Source organism: Larus michahellis, chromosome 10 (assembly GCF_964199755.1).
Source record: "Larus michahellis chromosome 10, bLarMic1.1, whole genome shotgun sequence".
Lineage (NCBI taxonomy): Eukaryota > Metazoa > Chordata > Aves > Charadriiformes > Laridae > Larus > Larus michahellis.
The window spans coordinates 2,338,878-2,358,478 of NC_133905.1; the positions used below are offsets into that span (position 1 = coordinate 2,338,878).

The following is a 19,601-nucleotide window of genomic DNA, read 5'->3' on the forward strand; positions in this document are numbered from 1 at the left end:
GAGGAATCTCGGCCCTCTCTGCTAGGTGTCTGGCGGTGTACAGAGGGAGCGGTATCCTTAACTCTCCTCGCGCACTGGAGTGGCCCTGTGTCGGCTAAAGACGGCACTCTCCTCCTTATGCTGGAGATGCGAATGTCTGTCCAGAAGTTCACTGCATCTGGCTGCTGTCACAGGAGGGAAGGGCTGAGTCTGCTGCGGCGGGGCTGCTGCTGCAGGGGGGGCTGGAGCCGCTCTTGGAGCAGATGTTACTGGCACCACAGCCCAGGGAAGGGGTCACAGTACCCTGCCTTGAAAGAGGTGGTGGAGGCTGAGCAGCAGAGACCCTCCACATTCTTTTCCTGAGTTAGTTAGCAACTCCTGTTCCAGTACATTCTTCATCCCCCGAGTAACCAGTCACTTGCAGAAATATCTGCTCTTGCTGTTGCCCAGTGAGGGCAAAGGGCGTTGCCCCGTGGCCAGATCTGGCTAGCACACTGTCACATGGACCACACCCATCTGAGGCTTTTTTCTAAAAGAGTGTAGCGTTTTTATTTCATAAATAGTCTTCCATTCTCATCTCTCATCCTTAAGGGACTGGTTTTATTCTTGCCAAAAAAAAAAAAAAGTACAGAGAGGCAGCAAATCCAATTTTTTTCCCTTTTGTGCCTAAATCCAGGCTTATAGGTAGTTGCATGGCAGCCAGTTGGTCTGTGCAAATTGTTCCAGTTCATGTTTCTTTCTCTTTGGTTTTTTCTTTGTTTGTTTTTACTTACTGATATTTCTGTTTTCTATCAAATAATATGACAGCATAGCTCAGGGTTACTTTGTCTTGCTGCATTTTCCTGAAGTACGTGCTGAAGATGAACTAGTTTTGAAACAGCACAGGAAGAATATGAAATCAGTAGTCTCCCGTTTCTAGAATCTAGTCCCCCAGCTCCTGAGAGTAGGATTGATTAACGTGTTAACCAGTTTACCTGCAACAGCCCAAGCTCCACATGGAAGACGGTTAATAGATTAGCCAGCTCATCAAAAAGCATTTCCGATGTGCAGTCTGTTTTGCATTAGCCTTATTGAAGAAATGTCAGAAAATTGAGTTACTCTGTTTTTTCTTGAAACCATTACTGATTTAGACATAAATCTTTGAGGAAGAAAGTGGGAGAATAAAGTTGGCAGATAAATTTACTGTCGTGAGATTTTTTAGATTTAGCAATACATGATTGGAATTATTCCATTTGCTTTTCAGGCTTTCCATCTATGCCATTACATGTGGTTTTCTAAAACAGACAACATAGGAGTGAAGTGTTCTGTTTGTGTTGGATGATTCTCATCTTAACCACTAAAAGAAAGGTGAAATGATTGAAGAGAGAAGTTAAATAAAACAAATTGGAATGCATGAATGAAATGAGGGGGATTTTGCTTATTTAGGGGAGTTTCACTGGTGTAAGATGAGCAAAAAGATATAAAAGCATCTGGGAGAGCGATAAAAGCTGCAAGAGCAAAAGGCAGGGCGGAAGAGATGAGGAAGTTAAATGGGAACGGTGCAGTGAGTAGCAGTGGGGTGAGAATGGCTGAGCTTTGCTTAAGGGGAGGAGGCACATGGCTCTGTAATTAAACTACCTCAAGGCAAAAAAGCTGCTGAGGTTTTATCCATGCCCTCTTCCACGAAATAAAAAGCTATTTGCTACCTTTTTTCCTGTGAGGTTTAGAACTACTTAATTGGAAAACATTTTTGTTAATTAAAAAAAAAAAATAAATTAGAGTGCTTAGTATTTTCTGTGAGAGTATGACTTTTAATATAAACACCTCGTGTTCTCCTGGGAACTACTGTGTTTTACCACCTGAGCATTTTATTATTTTAAGTAAAGTACTGCTTGGTTTCCTCTCCTGTAATTTATTTCTCCTGTTTAATTTTTCCTGTTGCCTTTTACTTACAGACTGATCTTTCAAGCACTTCCAACTGAAGCTGCAGTTTGCTTCATGGGCATCTACTATTATTTCAGACACTCCTGAAAATAATCTTTCAAGTACACGATTTTAAAGTGACTTTGCATAGGTACTGGATCAGCAGTGGTGTCAGGACTAACTTTTTATGTTGCTAATTGTAACCTCATAGTTACCACCTCATTTTTCCCCTTAGGTAAGGGGATATTAAGTTTGTTACACTATCTAGATTTACACACTGCAGACCAAGCAGGTTTTCCTGTCAGTTGTTTCAAGCTACATACGTTCTTTATGTATGTAATGTCATGAGCATCAAATACAAATGTGCTTATGGGTATGCATTTTAGTGCATTGTAGATAATACCTAGCACTCCTCTATGGCCACTAACAGATTTCTCCACGTTTAAATCAGAGGACAAGTTAAGAGTCATAAGCAACTTATCCTTATATAACTGGTTACAAGCAGGTAGTGTAAACTAATTTGAATGTGATAGTCTATTACTTCCTTCATCTGTTTAGGATTGAAATTGTATCAAGACAATGTACTATCTAACAGTAAAGTAATGATTAAGAGTTAAGGAACATTCCCCCTCTACAGTTCATCTTTATATCGATGTAAACCCAGAGCTGAAAATCCTGAAACAGCTGAAGGTATTTATGAAGATATAATTTATGTACGTTGATATAAAGAAGCAAATTTGACTGTGCATATGTTTCAGGTAAATTATGAAGAATTAGTTGCACAGAATTTAGGAGAAGCCAATGGAGAAAACTGTGTTATGATACAGTCTCTTGTTATTTTGGAAATAATTCACATAAGTGAAACCTGCCTCTGCTCAGTGAATTTAGTACAGATATAGTCTAGTCTAACGGCAAGAGCTGATATTTTATATTCTTTCTGTTGCTCTATTTCACAAAATTTCTTGCAAGCCAGTTAGTCTCCAAGGCTCTTCTTTTTAACCAAGCAGTAAGTTGATTTGTATTTTCCTGCCATAGCGGTATCTAAGTTGTCATGACAAGAATAAGTCAGTGTGTCATTGTGAATGCACTTGTATTCCTGATGAAGTTTATATTGCAAGCCAAGGATTTTGTACAATCTTTCAGGTCATTTTTATAATGGAGTGGAGTGGTCAAAATTCATATGATGATGTTCTGGACTGGTCCTGTTCTAGTGAAGTGTAAGTGATTTTTGCAATGTTTGAGACTGACTTGCACATTTTCCCTGAATAGCTGTATTAAAAACCTCCGATGGCATACTTCAACTTCGATTGTTGTGTCTTAATCTTGGAAACTTGGATAGTAGTGAACATATTGTGACAGGGCTTCAGTCAGCATTTTGTAGATTAAATAAAAATTTAACTATAATAACTTTCCGGGTGGGATTTGTACTGATGCAAAAACCTCCTGTGTTTTTCATAATACTGACTTCCAGGAAGTACCATTTACTGGTGACAGGATGCATTGCCTTCCATTAAACAAAGTTTTCACATTGAGTTCTATCCCTCTGTTGTCAAACTGTACTGCAATTCTCTTAATTGTAATCATGTTAGCCAGATAACCTCAGAGGAAGTTATTGTACTTGGGAATGCCGATCAACAATCAAAGACCGGTAGAAGATGATCCTTCCCATGGTAGCTGGCTGTTTGGTGCCCATGTTTTAGCCCCATGAGAAGGTGCAGCACTCTGCAGAGCTGTGGTTATGGTAACGATCAGAATTCACGTACCAGCACAACTGTTAACATGGGTACTGATACATCTCTTCACAGGCTTCATTAGTCTATTATATGATAAACACCATGTAAAAAGCAATGGGTCATAACTACAGTATGGTTAAATTTGTATTTTATAAGGTTTGTAGATTTTTCTGGGGAAAAGCAGACTTTTGAATTATGTAACTTCTGTGATAAAGATGCATGTATAACTAGAAAAAAATATCTATGCTTAACTGATAATGAAGGAATAAATACTACTAATGCCAAGTGTGTTGATGAACTTTTCTTTTTTTCTAAAATATGGACTGACATCTGCAGTATTTTTAGAAAGAAAAGGCATGCCCAGGGTCTGGGTGTACTGTCTAAGAATTCCTGAAGCAACTGTGACTGCTGACAGATCGTGCTCCAAAAGCTTAAGCTCCAACTATATGAAGAGAAACTCCAAAAATAGCAATCATGCCTTTGGACAGCACTGTACCAGGGAAACCTAGTTCTGGAGAGAGCAAACAAAATATGTCATGGATGAGACATATCCATATTTAAGAATGAGATGCAGAACGAACATGTCTTTCAGAAATAGTGCCTTCTTGTTGAAACATTGGTATTTCACACTAGTTGCTGTGATAAACAGAGGGGTTTATAGCCGTTAATCCCGTTTTGCTGCTTAGAATGTGGATTGCTTAACTGGGTGAAAAAAATAAATTACCTAGGCTGCTCTTCCGGACTTCAAATGCAGGATTTCACAAACAAAAACTCTACTTCCTGTCAAGAGAAAGGGAGGTTCAAGAGAAAAAGAACTGTGTCCCTACCTGGTGTTAGTTAAATCCCTGATCTTGAGTTAAACCCCCAGTTTAACGCTGCAACGGTGGTAGTGTTATCAGTTACGACAGGCTTTAACATAGCAACAACACAAGGTTTGCAGCCCCACACTTTACAGTTCCTCACCTTTTCACACTAGACATTTATAATACTATTGCCATAACTTTCAGATAGTTTATATTCCAGTAGATACGTAGAATGGGATCACCAATACTTACATTTTGGGATTCTCCCCATTTTCTTCGAGGGGTGAGGGGGGGAAGTGTTGGTATTCCTTAACATACACAGGAGAAAATCCCAAAAGAAAAAAGCTGCTGCATAAGACAGTCTTATCCACGTCAGCATTCCCTTCAAAACATAGAGCTAATAATTATGTACAGTTGAGGTTGTATGTTCCTATGAAGTTTTCCTGTCCGTAAAGATCATATTCCTTGTATAGTATGTAGTCTTTCAAGCAGTTTGGCAGTGGAAGGAAGGTCATGAAGACAGGACAACGGAGACGCAACCGGCCCATGCATTCCCGTATTTTCAGGCGACAAAGATGCTTCAGAGAGCGAGGATTTGCTAGAAATGAGAAGGCAAGATTAATGTTAATAAGCTATTTATTAATTTTTGTTCAATTTATTTATTCAATACTTTGCTGCCTTTCAAAAGCTTTGGTCACGATTTTGCTGCATGTTCATTCTGTGAATAGACAGATAAAATGAATGTTGTTCTCCCTGGACAACTGGAGTGGTCAGGATCCAGCCTTTTTATCTCAGCCCATGTATGTCTCAGTTATATTTGTGACCATTTGCAGCTAAATCAACAGATTTTGATTCTGTCAAATTGAATAAATGTAGGTTAATGCAAGTTTAAGTAGTAAAGTTTGGGGAATGTACTTTAACCCCAAATAACTGCTGCCAGTTTTCTGTCAACCTGAAGAAGCTACTAAAAGTAGAATTTTGAGTCACTACTTCTTAATTATGAACAAGGAAAAAGGACATAGAATTAATCTAGACTAGAATTAAATCATTCAAAACCAGTGATTTATTAGATTTGTTCCAACTTGAGGCAGGGGGGAAAGCGTTTCTCCCCTTGAAGAGGACTGTGTTGTCTACATTATAATTAAAGTTCCCGAGTGCTCTAGGTGGATTGTGCAGTTACTGTATCAGAGTTCTGAGAGGAACTTAGTTTAAATCCTACACAGACTGATTTTTAAGAGGTCTCTTGCTGTCAAAACATAACTTTTGGCCTAACAAGGGTCAAGAAAAGCAGCAGTCTGAAAAAATGAAAACAAATACCATGACCAAAAAAGGCACCAATCCCCAAACAGCTTGTTTGTCATTTCAAATGTAAACATGAGATACTTACTTAAAATTGAATTGATGTCTGGCCAGAGTTCCTGTTCTTTGAGAACTGCTTCTAGCTTCCAGCAGATATTAACATGATCGACATAATCTAACATTACTCGTACCACTTTCCCGGACAGATGCTTCAACCATGACAAGGTTATCACTTCACAGAACTGATAGAAACAAAATGTTTAATAGGATAATATTCAATACTCCTGTAAATGACTTCCACCTCTGCAGGGCAAGAGCAATTAAATAACTTCAGCAGAACCCCAGGAAGGAGTGTTCTGTCAGTCAGGAGAGCTTTAGAGGTTGTCACAGCTTGCATTAAGCCTCATGAGTAGAATATGAAAATCTTGAGACAGTTATTCTGTACTAGATCAAAAAATGAACTTAATCAGCTGTATATTTGGTAACTAAGTGCTTAAAAAGAAGCGCAACCACTCCCTGAGCAGAATTTAGCCTTGCATCGCAGCCCAATGCATGCCACAACCCCTTATCTTCAGGTTAAAGAAGGGTTTATTAGGTTCCAGTGGACTTTACAAACTGCAAAACAATGACACTGATGGGTGTCTCTAGGACCCTCTGTAGGTCGGTCCAGGTTTGTTGATGTCTGCTCAGTTCTTGCCATGCCAGCTCCAGGGGGTCCTTACAACAGCCTTCCAGGACTGGTGGCGGGATACAAGGCAACCCAGCGAGCCAGCCTGCAAGTCCCTGCATGGACAAGACTGCCCTGGAGAGCCAATTCTGTACTCATCATTAGCACATCATTAGCTATATTTTCACAATTGAAAAATACTATTTATGACCATTTGCTGTCATAAACCGGGCCTCATGGCAACAACTATTTAATTTTAAAGCCTTGTCTACTCCTATTTTTATGTATAAATGGTCTCACAGTTTCAAAGCTGCCTTTTCTGACACTGCATTAAATACTTTTTCATTTAGTTTTAGAAAGGACACCAGTAATAAAACAGCATATGAAGCCATCTGATATACTTACCATTGTATCTTTGATAACAGTAGAAGTCCATCCATCAGTCACATACTGGGAACGCGAACTGTTTCCCTGTGGGCAATCAAAGCAGCGGTGCACATCATACCCATAGTTCATCAGCATCCTTAACATGACTTCATCTTTCAGAGCATACTGTAGAGCTGATGGAAAGTGTGTTGTATTCACTCTGCAGAAGTAATTGACATTAGCCCCGTGTCGGAGCAGTAGATTAATTAACTCATAGTTGCCCATTCTCAAGGCTATTTGGAGACAGTTGATGGGATCTTGGTTTGGCAGGGCTCCAGCGTCCAACAGCAACTGTGTTGAACAGATATCCCCATTGGAAACAGCAAAGTACAATGCTGATTTCCGGTGGTCATCATAGCCTTTGCGAACTCTTTGATCCAGCATGAAATTGGCATCAAACCCAGATTTGAGGAGAAACTCAAGGCACTGAGGATGTGCTCCTGCTGCTGCTGAGTGAACCGGACTTATCCCACTTTCTTTAATGGCATCAAAATCAGTAACTGGAACTAAATATTTTAGGGCTCTGAAAAATTAAAAAAAAAAGAATCTCAGAATCTTAAATGTACTAGTTCACCTAGTTCAATCTTTGAATTTCTCTGTGTTGCTGGACTTCAGAATTCATCAGGACTGTGTACAGTTGTCTTAATCTACCAAATCAGCACCATGACATGCTATACCTCTACATTAACTGCTAACAACTAAATTCTTAGCCAGCACCGGATACTGGCTTTACACCTACCACACGTAAAATATTATTCTATTATACTATTATTCATTAACAACCCCATTCCTTGCTAGAGGAATCATAGAATGGTGGGGGTTGGAAGAGACTTCTGGAGATCATCTAGTCCAACCCCCCCGCCAGAGCAGGGTCACCCAGAGCAGGCAGCACAGGAGTGCATCCAGGCGGATTTGGAATGTTTCCAGACACGGAGACTCCCCCACCTCTCTGGGCAGCCTGAGCCAGGGCTCTGCCACCCTCGCAGGAAAGAAGTTTTTCCTTCTGTTCAGACGGAATTTCCTGTGTTCCATCTTGTGTATGTTGCCTCTTGTCCTGTCCCTGGGCACCACTGAAAAGAGTCTGGCCCCATCCTCTTGACACCCACCTTTTAGATATTATTAACATCGACGAGATCCCCTCGCGGTCTTCCCTTCTCCAGGCTAAACAGACCCAGGCGTCTCAGCCTTTCCTCATAAGAGAGATGCCCCAGTCCCTTGATCATCTCTGTAGCCCTCTGCTGGACTCTCTCCACCACAATGCAACATTACTAGTATTGAAGAATTGTTTCTCACTTATTGTGATTTTAGCATAAATATCTTCCAGTGACCTTCCTGTCTTTAAAATAAGGACAACTCTCATCCCCTAAATCTATTTAATTATTTAGTATTTTTACCTTCCTGTGACAGGGTAGAGATGAGGCATACCCAAAGAGAGTGAGGACGTCCCAAGAAGCTCAATATCAGACTGGACACTGTTACTATTTGTGACAAGTGTGGAAACGCTATAGGAATTAGTAGGTTCATCCCAGAAATGATGAAGATTTTATCCTGACTGGTCTCTTACATTCAGATACGGAAAACTCATATTTACACGGTCAAAAAAGAATTCCTTCTACAAAACTACAGATTTTCTGCCTGCATGGAGTAAGGTAGAATTAGCAAAATTAGTATCTCTGGTGTCACCATTACTTGATTTTTAAGTATATTAACTCACACAAAGTGTCCTCTATATGCAGCTCTGTGGATTGGCAAATGACCCGAGTGCTTTGGTACGTTGGCATCAGCTCCATATTCTAGTAAAAGACTCAGAGAATCTGGGTTTCCTCCTCCTGCAGCTTCAAATAATACAGAAGCACAATCCATTGCCTGTGAAAGAACATCCGCACCTGGAAAGAAGCATCAAGGATTTTCAAGGTAGTCACTACAAATATCCAGCAGTAATTACTATCTCCAGCCTCCCAGTGACATGGTATTGTGGATAATATTCTTCACCAAATAAAACCACTATAGGCATAAACCTTCATGTTGGATCCTTGATCATGGGAACAAGAAGGTCCAAACCACTTTGAACACAATCACACAGTAAGACTCGATGCTAGAACTGAGCAAGCAAGGGGTTTGCTTCTTATTCAAACGAATAATTGTTTTTTGGCTTATGCACAACGCATTTCGGTTCTACTTTACAAAGACCAGACAGATATAACTGTAAATGTGAAAGAACCCCAGTATCAAAACAGTTCATACAATCCAGTTCCAGTGCTGCTCAGCCATCATATAAAATTCCCCACCCCTTCCCTACGGTGACCTGTCTACATGAGAAAACAATATTGCATTTAAAAACAATTACATCCACTCACTAAAATGTTGATACATTATTTGAATATTATGAAAATGTAGTCTTTATCAGGCCTTTACTTACCTACATCACAACAATCCTTTCGGTGCAGATAGCATTTAATTTTCTTTAGTAAGGAAAGTTACCTCTGCTGCTATTTCTGAAGGCGTATCTTACAATAACCAGTTTTAACCCAATCACAGAACTTTCAGCAGACTAATAAAAATGTGTATAAATAGGCTAACTACTTTAGAGAGTATACATACGTGTGTGTATATATAGACACACACATATGTATCTCATAAAGTGAAATTTAGATACTAGGAATTCTTTAGATGGACCTCAACTCATGTGATTTGGGAGTCAAATTGTTCAAATAAATTAAGATACCATCCAAAAATGCAAACAAAATATCTCCTGGGTGTGTGTCAGATTTGCTTGCAGTTTTGCAAAGCCTTCATTGATGACTACTACAGTAAGTAATCTCTAAAAATATACTTTGTATATGTTTGGATCCATTAACCCTATCAGCTGCGTACTCAATCACATGACAACAGTTCATTTCTTTTCACTTCAGTAATGCAAAGTTTCACTGACTACTGAGCTAAGAACAAATTTTTTTGCCTCTGCATTTTGGAATAATTTTCTTCATTGGAAAGAGGATTCACTTTGTCCCATTTGGGCTTTAGGCACTTCAGTACTAACACATGTGGCTTACAATTTCTACTCACTTCACCACCACCACCACTACTGAACCTACACGTTACTAAATCAATCTACTAAGTTGTAAAACAGAACCACAGAATAGCTGAGGTTGGAAAGGACCTTTAGAGAACATCCAGTCCAAGCCTGTGCTCAAGCAGGGTCAGCTACAGCAAGTTGCCCAGGACAGCGTCCAGTCAGGTTTTTAGCATCTCCAAGGATAAAGACTCCACAACTTCTCTGAGTGACCCACTTCAATGTTCAACTACCCTATAGAAAAAAAGTGTTTTCTTATGTTCAGGCAGAATCTTTTAGGTTTCAGTTGGGGCCCACTGCCTCTTGTCCTGTTATTGGGCACTGAGAAGAATCTGGCTCTGTCTTCATTATACCATCCCATCAGATACTTATAACACTGGCAAAATAGAAGCTCACCCCAAGCCTTCTCTTTCTATATAATAAAGCCTCACCTTTTTGCAATAAGAGCTCCATAATTTCTGTATGTCCGACCTGTGCAGCCAGTGCCAGAGGTGTGAGCCCATAGCCACTGCGAGGGTCAGGATCTGCTCCAGAACGAAGGAGAAGCTTCACCAGATCCTTCCTGCCTAATCTGGCTGCCTCGTGTAAAGCAGTCCTCTTGTGGACACATTGCAAATTCACTTTTGCACCAGAACTTATCAACAAGGAGGCAATCTCATACGAATCATGTTTAACTGCTGTAAGACAATAAGCGAAGTATCAGCCAGAATGTTATTCAACACGATTCTAGGCACTATGGCTTCTGTTATGTGGCAGCCCAGGAAAGCCCGAGCTGTTCCTGGCAGTGCTATTTATACACTGAGAAATGTCATATTACACCGAAAGGTTTAACTTATTGCCAGGTCTGTTCTTTGTTTCCAGGATAACATTAACTATGCAAATGAATAGTTTTACGGTAATCTCTTTCTCTCTGTAATCCTCTGTTGCATTTGGTAATGCAACTGAATGCAACTTCCCTTGCCACTAGATGGAGATAATATATAGGGACTTAGCGCGGTCAGCAGCTGGCCTGCTCAGAGACCTCTATTTAATCTTCATAAGCAGTTACCATAATATTAAACAAGTCTTAAAATGACAGCGTCGTATACCTTATTAGCTTAATAAGCCTGATCTGTTAAATCAGTAAGGATCTTAAAAGAGTAATTTGCATTGGCTCCAGTGAATGGAATGAGTAAGCAACACCTTTCCCTCCTTCCCTCTTTGATCTTCCAGGCTGTGCGGGGTAGAACAGTGAGCGCCCTTCAGTGAGACAGATTAGGCAGAGAAGCTTCATGTGCCACAGCTGCTTGAAATACCACTGACAGCACACTATAACCTGAGATGCCCCATTATCTGTAACCTACATGGCTGCTTTAGATAAATCCCATACATCCCCTTCATGGGGGATGGTGCATTTTAATACAGAGAACTTGAAAAGCATCTAGGAATTTTCTGCACCTTGTTTAAGCAGGTGGCCCTGACCACTTGCTTTAGTTATTCAAAGGGATGGATTGGAGGTCCTATGGACAGGTAGGCATTTTCCTCTTCCTTTAACAATAGTTTTGAAAAAAACACCCTTCCAATATCAAAAAAACTTACAAGTTTGTCCAATAAACTTACAGTGCTCCTTTAGCACTCAGACAATGAGAACACACTTCCCTTTTTTTGGCTAGGACTCATTAAGCATAATGGCATCATAGCCCTAGTTGGGGGAAGCAAATGAAATGAACATACATAATTTTTGAAAAACATCTTGGCAAAATATTAGGACTTATTCTTCACAAATCAAGAATTACAGTTCTTGTGCATGATCAAATTAAAATGGCATTCACACTACGAGTGACACTAGGAATGTGACTGCCTTCTTCAATCAAAAAAAAAAAAAATCAGAGAGAAGTGAACCGAGAATTTAGGCCTGGCTAGCTTCTTCACTTGTCATACTTGGATTAATTCCAACAATGCCTGGATAGGGACAAACACTGTTTTATGCTCTACGTAATGCAGATAAATCAGGCTGGTTTGCTATAATTTTTGAAAATCAAAACCAATTATGATGGTTTTTGAAGAAAGAGAAGCTGATGCAATGAAAGAGATGCCATGTAAGCAGACAATATGAATGTTTTATGTCTGCAGACATGAAAACCAGTAATAGCATGAAGAAGCAGGAGGACCTGGTTATCTGGCACTACTGCATAAATGATGCCAAGGAAAGCAGAGGAAGACACTGGCACTTCATGGAGAAATCTTTTTGATTCTTTGAACGAAGAAGATGTATGTACAACCTGAACCTCAAACTCTTTGCAACTGAGGGATGGAAAACGGTAGGCATCTGGAGCTCCCTGCATTGGATCAGACTTTGGGGAAAGCTTTTTAGCTTCTCTTAGTTCTATGTCCCATACTTCAGTAGACCAATAAGGGTAATACTTTAATTAATAAATAATGCTAAGAACCTTGTGGTGACAGTCCCTAACTTGGAACTGTCAGTTCATTTAAAGCCTTGATATCATCAAGAAAGACAGGGACAGACACATTCAATATTGAGATTAGCATTTTTTGCTCCTTATAGCAAAATATTGTAGATATTGATGTGAAGTCAAGAATGTGAAATTGAAACTTAAAACGTGTAACTAGAACCTCCCTCATGCCCTCACCTCTCCACCCCTAAAAAAGGTATTCACCTGTAACTAAAGGAGAATCTCCCTCTTCATTCTTAACATTGGGATTGCAGCCATTGAGCAGAAGAAAGCGGACATTATCTACAAAGCAATTTCTTACTGCCACCAAGAGAGGTGTTTCCCCTTTTAGAGTGGTCTGTTCCCATGTAGTGGCACGGGAGGCTGAAATACAGAAAAACACATTTGAAGCTGGATCATTCATCAAACCTGACTTTGTAAAACTTTTTGGCGGAAAACGACAAGGACTACGTACCTTTCAAAGTTATTTCAAGGATGTTCTTATTTAGCTGTGCTGCAGCTTCATGCACAGGAAGCCAGCCTTGCTGATCTGCTTCTTCAAAAGCAGAACTGTGCTTCACCAACTTCACCAAGGCCTCCTCTTGGCCTGTGATATTTTAAGACAGACACGTATCTCATTACTCATAATAAACCAAAATTCAGGCAACTTACATACTGAGTGCCATTTATCCCATCAGTGTATCTAGAATAAACAACTTTGGCAAAGTAATTTTTCCTCAGAGGGTGGTTTTCACGAATGGAACAATCAATGACTGTCATTGACTCACAAACCATTTTGAATTATACACTGAAAAAACTTATTTATAATTGACTAAAATATTTCAAATATAATCCTCTCTTATGAGCAACAGCGCATGAAAGTTTAATGTATGAAGTAAACAAGTGTCCTAGTGAAACTGTAGGAAAAATATTTAGGTTGGGAAAAGTAAAATGAAGGTGATTTAACAGGATGAGACCTATCTTGTATTCCTGTTCTTACTAACAATCTTACTGGAACTTTAATCAACAGAGATGATTGTGTTTTCAATTTTATATCTCGCCAAGAAACTGCAAAACTTTCTTGGCTGGAAAGCCTGTTTAAGTAGAATCCTGGTTTCTGCTCATGGTTTTTATCCCCTCATTCCTGGGAGAAGGCAGTCTCCCTCCTGTTACCTACAGCTCTAGGGTGAGCGGACAGATTGCTCTCAGTCTCTGCCACTGAAGTTCTCCTACATATGGAAGAACTATATATTCATAAGGCCAGAAAGCAAGTGTAATTACAGTTTAGGCATATTCTTCATAGTGTATGGAACATATATAGCATCTGCTTTTCCAGCAAAGACTGTTGTTTCAGAAGGGCAGACTAAGAACATCTCATCTAGAAATACATTCAATTCTGGCAGTTAAGGAACAATTCTGGAACACCCTTCAGGTAGAGAAGGGATTTTCATCCAGGTATCTCACAAAGTGAAACGCTTTTAGGAAGTATTAATTGACTGAGGCCCTTGCTGTCCTGTCGTTTATTTTGCAAGAAAGGCCCGGCATTGTCCCCTAACTCCAGGAGATGAAGCAATGGAATATGAGAGGAGTGACATATGAACCCACCCTTTTACCATGTTCCTATCTAATATGTTAGCTTTTTGGTGTCCTGTTTTTAGTTGCCTTACTCCACCCCAGACTATATAAAGAAAAACTGCACTTAAATCAGGTGATCAAACACCTAAAATGTAGGCATTGCTCAACAATGCAATATCCAAGTGATTCCTAGGGGTATAGGCTTTGTGGAGTGTGTTTGTACTTAACTGTCCGAATTGCTGCAATTATCTTTTCATGTTCTTCACTTGCAATATACTGGAAACTGCATAAACAGAACACAAATAAAATGAGAAGTAAAAATTAATGTGAAGTTCAGGATATAATTATCCCTTAATTAAAATACTCAAGCCTAGACTACACGTTAGATTTCTGTAAGTTACATAGGTTTTGTCGGGGTTTAACATATTAAAACGCTTTTTTGGTTGGTCTTCCCCTGCCGCCATAAATATTTGAGTTTTCATACAAAGTCCAACAATTAAATACTAAAATGAGGGAAAGCTACCATACCAATCTATTTTTACATCACATACTTAACTTCTTCATCAAGCCTTGTACTCATTTAGGTATTGATGTCAAATGTCACCAGAAAGTTTCTTACGTTCCATATTTTTGAGGAAATTGGTATACTTTTTCAGGGAGAACTCATAGCAAGTGAGCTACCAGTGGGTCCCAGTATCCATGAGACAAGGTCAGAGCAACACAACATATAGACTGAAAAGGGAAGATAAGGTTACTACATGCTTATGATAATGCCAAGAAAACACCCAAACCAGAAGTAATAATTTATTACCTTTCATCCTCTGTTGCACTGCCACTTGTTTCAATTTTATGCCTATCTTGTAAGCTTTCCTGAATAGCTTGTTGTGTAGGGATTTCATCATCAGAATCGTCATCAAACATATATGTAGAATTATACATGCCAAATCAGCACAGCTTGGATCGCTTTTTGTAGGGAAACACTGCTTTTTAATTGGAAGCAGATGTTAAATCTTCAGGTTAAATCTGGAGTAACAGAAATAGCAATCCCTGTTTAAGTATCAAGAGAAATGAAACATAGTTTACAACAAATGAATCACAACTTCTCCATCTCAAGCTCCAGCCTTCTCCCAGGTATTTAAGTTTTTGCTGCAAAGAGTTATTCCATTTAGAACAGAGTAAAGGTTTTCTATTCCAATAGCACGTGATAGCTTTTCTCTCTGTTCCACAGACTGAACATACAGAATAACTACTTGTTCTGACATTACTTACTAGAAAGCAACAAAAACAAGTAAAACTTAGTTTTCAGATAAATAGTTATTCCCTCTTAGACACTCAAATATCATCACAATTGTGCTCTGATGTTTCCTTAGTAGGAAAACAGACGTGCAATAAGACTTGGGTTGTTTTTTCAGTTTGTTCACAGAGGACCTGGAAGTGAAGGACAAGTGAAGGACATGAGATTTTTTTTTTTTTTAAATGGTTTTTGTTTGAACTGTTTCAACAAAGATATTGTTAGGGCCACGTCTTGTAGTCAGCAAAGTATTGTAGATTTGTGCTATTATGTGTATCAGCCTTCCAACTGAAACAACATCAAACCCCACGCTTGAAAAAAGAACAACTTTACCACCTCGCGTACATATTCTACAGCCATTTAGACCCAATAAACATAGAATTCTGCATTTTTCATCAATGCATGCCTGTTTTTTCCTAATACTTGTAAGGGATATATATACATAAAATACTGCAACAGTATATATACAAATACAGACAGAAAGTAAAAATACTGGTGTAACCACAATGGAGTTAATGATAATAATAAAAAAAAAAAAAACACTACAAAAAAAACCCCATAACAAAAAATCCACTTAAGAATAGAACCAATTTAAAAAAAAAAAAGCTTGCCAAATTGAAAGGGTTCAATTAAAAAATATTTTTACCCTTTTAAGATTGTCATACAAAAAATGGAGCACAGAAATAAAACCCATTTGTACTATTTGTTAATTCTAAATGTTAAAATTTAAGAAGAAATCAAAACATTATAAATGATCATATCACTCATTAAATAGTATAATGCGTGTAGATGTACACTGTTATACGCCCAGGCAGTCACACTGTTCTTTTGTATATTCAGCTACATGCTATTATAGATTAAATTCACAGATGTTCTGTTAGGCTCAAACCTCTTGTGTGTTTTACCTTATCAAAACTTCCACTTCTGTCTTTCAAGACAGCTGGCCTGAAAAAAACAACCAAAAATACAGGGCAAAGTAAAATAAAATGAATAAGTAAAACTGACAGAAATAAATAAATTAGCAAAATGAACGAGCACAGCAAAACGAAGGGAGCTGTCAACATGCCACTTACAAAGTTTGGAGTAATTCTAGAAACATCTTAAATTTAGGCAGCAGTAATTCATAGCAAACCTGCGTCATTTAATTTGTTACCCGATCCACCTAATGCGTGATTGCAAGGCCTTGCTCTGTAATTGCACACGTAGCAAAAGAGACAAATATATTAACAAAATATACAGACAAGTAACTGTTAGTATTTGATGATACCCATCGTACAATGAGTATACAAACATTTTAAATCTAGATTCTTTTTTTTTTTTTGTAAAAAGATTACTGATTTTCTTATGAATTGAGAAAATATACTGCTTTTCCTCACCTTCCGAAAGAGGGAAGACCTCACACTTTGAAGAAGTGATTATTAACTTGAAAGTGATATTTTCAGGATTGAAAATGATCTCAGTAGAGCCTATGTCCATTAATAGCTCACTATAAATACCCGATCATAAGATACTCTGGGACTTTCTCCATGTTTCTTTCATATAGGTTAGTTACGTTTAATAATCTGACCTGACAAATGGTGTCAGCAAAAGAAGGAATTAAAAGTCCAGTTTCTTTGTAAAAATACTCTTGTTAAAAGTCTTTGGAATGAGAATTTGAGAACCATAAGCAGTGACTATTACATTACCGAAAGAAAATTCTTTAGTGCTTTCCTAAGGGAGTAAATAGAAGATACTGTTAGAAGCTTACTTAAAAGAGTAAGACAGTGTAAAAACTAAAAACAATAAAAGTAAACATAAACAAATAAAATCAAGCAAGTACTCTATTAAAAATTACTGTGTTTCTGATTGCCTAATCACAATTCACATATTAATATAAATAGGAAAAAAAAAACCAAAAAGGCAAACACAGAGAGTCTTTAAAGGGAAAAGCACAATTTCAGAAGGATAGAGCTATGCTGAAAACTTGTGCTGGTGTAACGCACCATGCGCGGGGAAATGCAGGACATAGATGCCTGGTTAGAATAGTGACGGTAGTGACGGTAGGATGGAGTGAGACTTTCACGTGCTTAATTTATTACTGTATTTTATGGAGGGATCCTTACAAATAAATGATGATGGCTGTGTCTGAATGCAATGCAGAAATAGTTCTTTGCTAGAGGAGATCTAGGAAGGATGCTTGAGTAATTTTTTTTCCTAAAGAAAAATAAGTGCAGATCAGTGAAGGAACTGAAACCAGACTGTTTCTCTGGAGCAATAATGAAACAGGATAACATTTTATGGCAGGTAGTCATAAGGGAGATTTTATCATTTATTCTTCACAGCAACTATTTGGAAAAAAACCCTTACAAAAAATCAGACTGTCTGAATTAAATCCTGAAAAGATGAATTTGCTGAAGAAAGAAGGCATCTGAAGTACTTACTATAGACAATTAAGTGATTTCTCATACTGCAGTCTTCACTGTTGCTCTGACAAAACATAGGCTATATATAAATCCCGTTGAAATCCCAAAACTTACTACCTACTAGCTTTCCACTCGCATGATTCAGCACTCTTAATGCTTCAACATTTCTCTCAAAGCGCAGACTATTTAATTTTCCATTAAGATATATTTTGTGATATTCAAATAATGCGTAAAATTTATGTTTACACATTAATAATATTACCAAAGTCTAAAATCCTAGCTGTATCTTTTCTAGATTGCAAAGATGCTAATAATAATAGTTATTTAAGAGGCAACATTGAGGATCAGAAAATATTTGCATGCATCTTTTAATATAAAAAAGTCAGATGTTTCTTTTACACAGACCATTCCAGTGTAAGCAAAGAAAAAGAACGGGATCTTGTGAAGTGTGTTTCTGAACTGTCCAAAGTTAGTCATCCAGCTGGCAGAGCAATGCAACACCTCGCTTGATCCAGTGTTGAACTGGTTTATCCGTGTTTAGCGTCAAAGCAATGACAAAGTTAGTCGAATGTCCAGTAGTAGATAAGACTCCTTTACGTTCGCTTGTCTTGTAGAGTGGGCAAACATATGCATTAGATTTCTTTATGTCCGATTTTGCAGCTTCAAAAAAAATCCAACATAATATATTACATTCAGCAGATCTGAACAATAATCTACATTCTAATATTAAGTATTTACAGTAATGTCCTTACAGCCAAATAAAAATGCAAAATTGTTTTGTGAGTGACATAATAAAATTATCTGGCTTTTTTTTGTGTTTTCTTGTGTCATTTGTTTTGGTTTTAGACCCAACTTAATTTAACTACAATTTGTTTTCCAGACTCAATGCCTTTCTGTGATTCTACCAGCTTTGTAATCATTCAAAGACACATTAAAATCTGAATACTTACACAGTTAAAGCACAGTTTATACACGAGCTTTTACCAGCTCCACAAGAATTCTGGTCCAGCAGTCCCAGAAGCTAACTGCAATTCAAGTCACCTGCGACACAAGGACACAACTCCGCAGGAATTCCTTGTACGCCTAGACTGCTGACATGCAACTTGTGCAAAGTCTAAAATCATGCATGTCTGAACAGATTCATACAACAACCAGAAAGAGCACTGGCAGAAAAAGCGGAAACTTTGTAAAACTGCCCATTAGGTAACACCATGTAAGTTGCAACAGTTGCAGTCAAAAGTCCTGCTAGAGTGAATAAATAAAAACAAGGATTTATTGCTCCCGCTCGAAGAAAACAGGAGTTATGGAAAATATCTTACTAGTATGACAGACAACTAGCATAGCAGCTAAAAATAACCTGAGCAAACCTTGCTAAATTCATGTGAGGTAAAATACTGTTTCTGTAAATCAATTAAAAGTTCTCCTCAACTTGTCCAGAGCCAGGAATTCAAGCACCACGTGCTTTCCTACCCAAACTAACTTCTGGTTGAAAAATAGATTAGGCAGCACCTAAACATATTTATAAAAAATTAATTTAACTGGTCCTTTTGTCCAATCCATAGATATAAACATCTGTGGGGAGAGGGACAGGCCTGTTGCTCAGATGAGATGAGACTGACTCAAGCTAGCCGGCCCTGTTTTTAATGCGTCACAGGTCAGACGCACATGAGTTCTGCGCACGTTTGGGTACTCTGGTGAGGGCAGGAGCATTGATGTTCTGTAAAAAAGGAATTCACTGTTTCAATTTCTTGTTGAATAGCTCACACTTCAAAGAAATTATACTCACTTGGCTTTATCCAAATGATTGGCATCATATCAAAGAGCAATTTGGGATACTGCTCAGCTAACATTCCCCTGGCGAGAGAAAGCAACAAGGTAATTATTTGTGGCTTGGTGTTAAACCAAAGAGGGGTTTGAGGCTTGGGTTTTTTTGTTTTCTTCCCCATTTTCCATGCATGAAGGAGTATTTCATTTGGTGTGTCATTTCAATAATATGAAAAGTATCAATTAAAAATTAAA

The 19,601-nt window shown here is 38.3% G+C and overlaps 3 protein-coding genes across 9 annotated transcripts in view; 1 reads left to right on the forward strand and 2 right to left on the reverse strand.

The window, feature by feature from the left end:
- Positions 1-3,899, forward strand: part of APPL1 (adaptor protein, phosphotyrosine interacting with PH domain and leucine zipper 1) — a 28,133-nt gene extending 24,234 nt beyond the window's left edge. For both annotated transcript variants that reach the window (XR_012589358.1, XM_074603003.1), the window contains exon 23: positions 1,914-3,899. The gene's annotated coding sequence lies outside the window, so the exon portion shown is untranslated. The remainder of the gene's footprint in view (positions 1-1,913) is intronic.
- Positions 3,900-4,025: 126 nt separating this feature from the next.
- Positions 4,026-14,832, reverse strand: ASB14 (ankyrin repeat and SOCS box containing 14). 5 transcript variants are annotated; one of them, XM_074603007.1, is made up of 10 exons: positions 14,701-14,832; positions 14,118-14,172; position 13,920; positions 12,790-12,921; positions 12,540-12,698; positions 10,314-10,559; positions 8,524-8,695; positions 6,789-7,332; positions 5,805-5,958; positions 4,026-5,015 (listed from the first exon to the last, which is right to left on the reverse strand). In XM_074603007.1, exons 1-10 carry the CDS (start codon positions 14,826-14,828, stop codon positions 4,822-4,824), a joined length of 1,785 nt encoding a protein of 594 aa, XP_074459108.1. In that variant the 5' UTR covers positions 14,829-14,832; the 3' UTR covers positions 4,026-4,821. The 5 variants fall into 5 exon arrangements, 4 of the variants coding, with proteins under 4 accessions (XP_074459108.1, XP_074459107.1, XP_074459106.1 ...); XM_074603006.1 differs by lacking the exons at position 13,920; positions 14,118-14,172; positions 14,701-14,832 and having other exon boundaries at positions 10,314-10,556; positions 12,790-12,916; XR_012589359.1 differs by lacking the exons at positions 12,540-12,698; positions 12,790-12,921; position 13,920; positions 14,118-14,172; positions 14,701-14,832 and having other exon boundaries at positions 4,026-4,394; positions 4,670-5,015; positions 10,314-10,459.
- A 2,615-nt stretch (positions 14,833-17,447) lies between these two features.
- DNAH12 (dynein axonemal heavy chain 12) overlaps positions 17,448-19,601 on the reverse strand; it is a 73,225-nt gene continuing 71,071 nt past the window's right edge. For both annotated transcript variants that reach the window (XM_074602999.1, XM_074603000.1), the window contains 2 exons: positions 19,369-19,436; positions 17,448-18,242 (listed from right to left, as the gene is read on the reverse strand). In XM_074602999.1, the coding sequence (XP_074459100.1) occupies positions 18,052-18,242; positions 19,369-19,436 (259 nt within the window). In that variant the 3' untranslated portion in view covers positions 17,448-18,051. The remainder of the gene's footprint in view (positions 18,243-19,368; positions 19,437-19,601) is intronic.

Excerpts from the sequence above, each read along its gene's own strand:
- ASB14 (XM_074603007.1), bottom strand. The coding sequence starts at position 14,828 with ATGTATAATTCTACATATATGTTTGATGACGATTCTGATGATGAAATC. Across the intron at positions 8,696-10,313 it reads GGAGCTCTTATTGCAAAAAG|GTGCGGATGTTCTTTCACAG; the intron begins GTGAGGCTTTAT and ends GCTTCTTTCCAG. Across the intron at positions 7,333-8,523 it reads GCATATAGAGGACACTTTGT|AGCCCTAAAATATTTAGTTC; the intron begins GTGAGTTAATAT and ends TTAATTTTTCAG.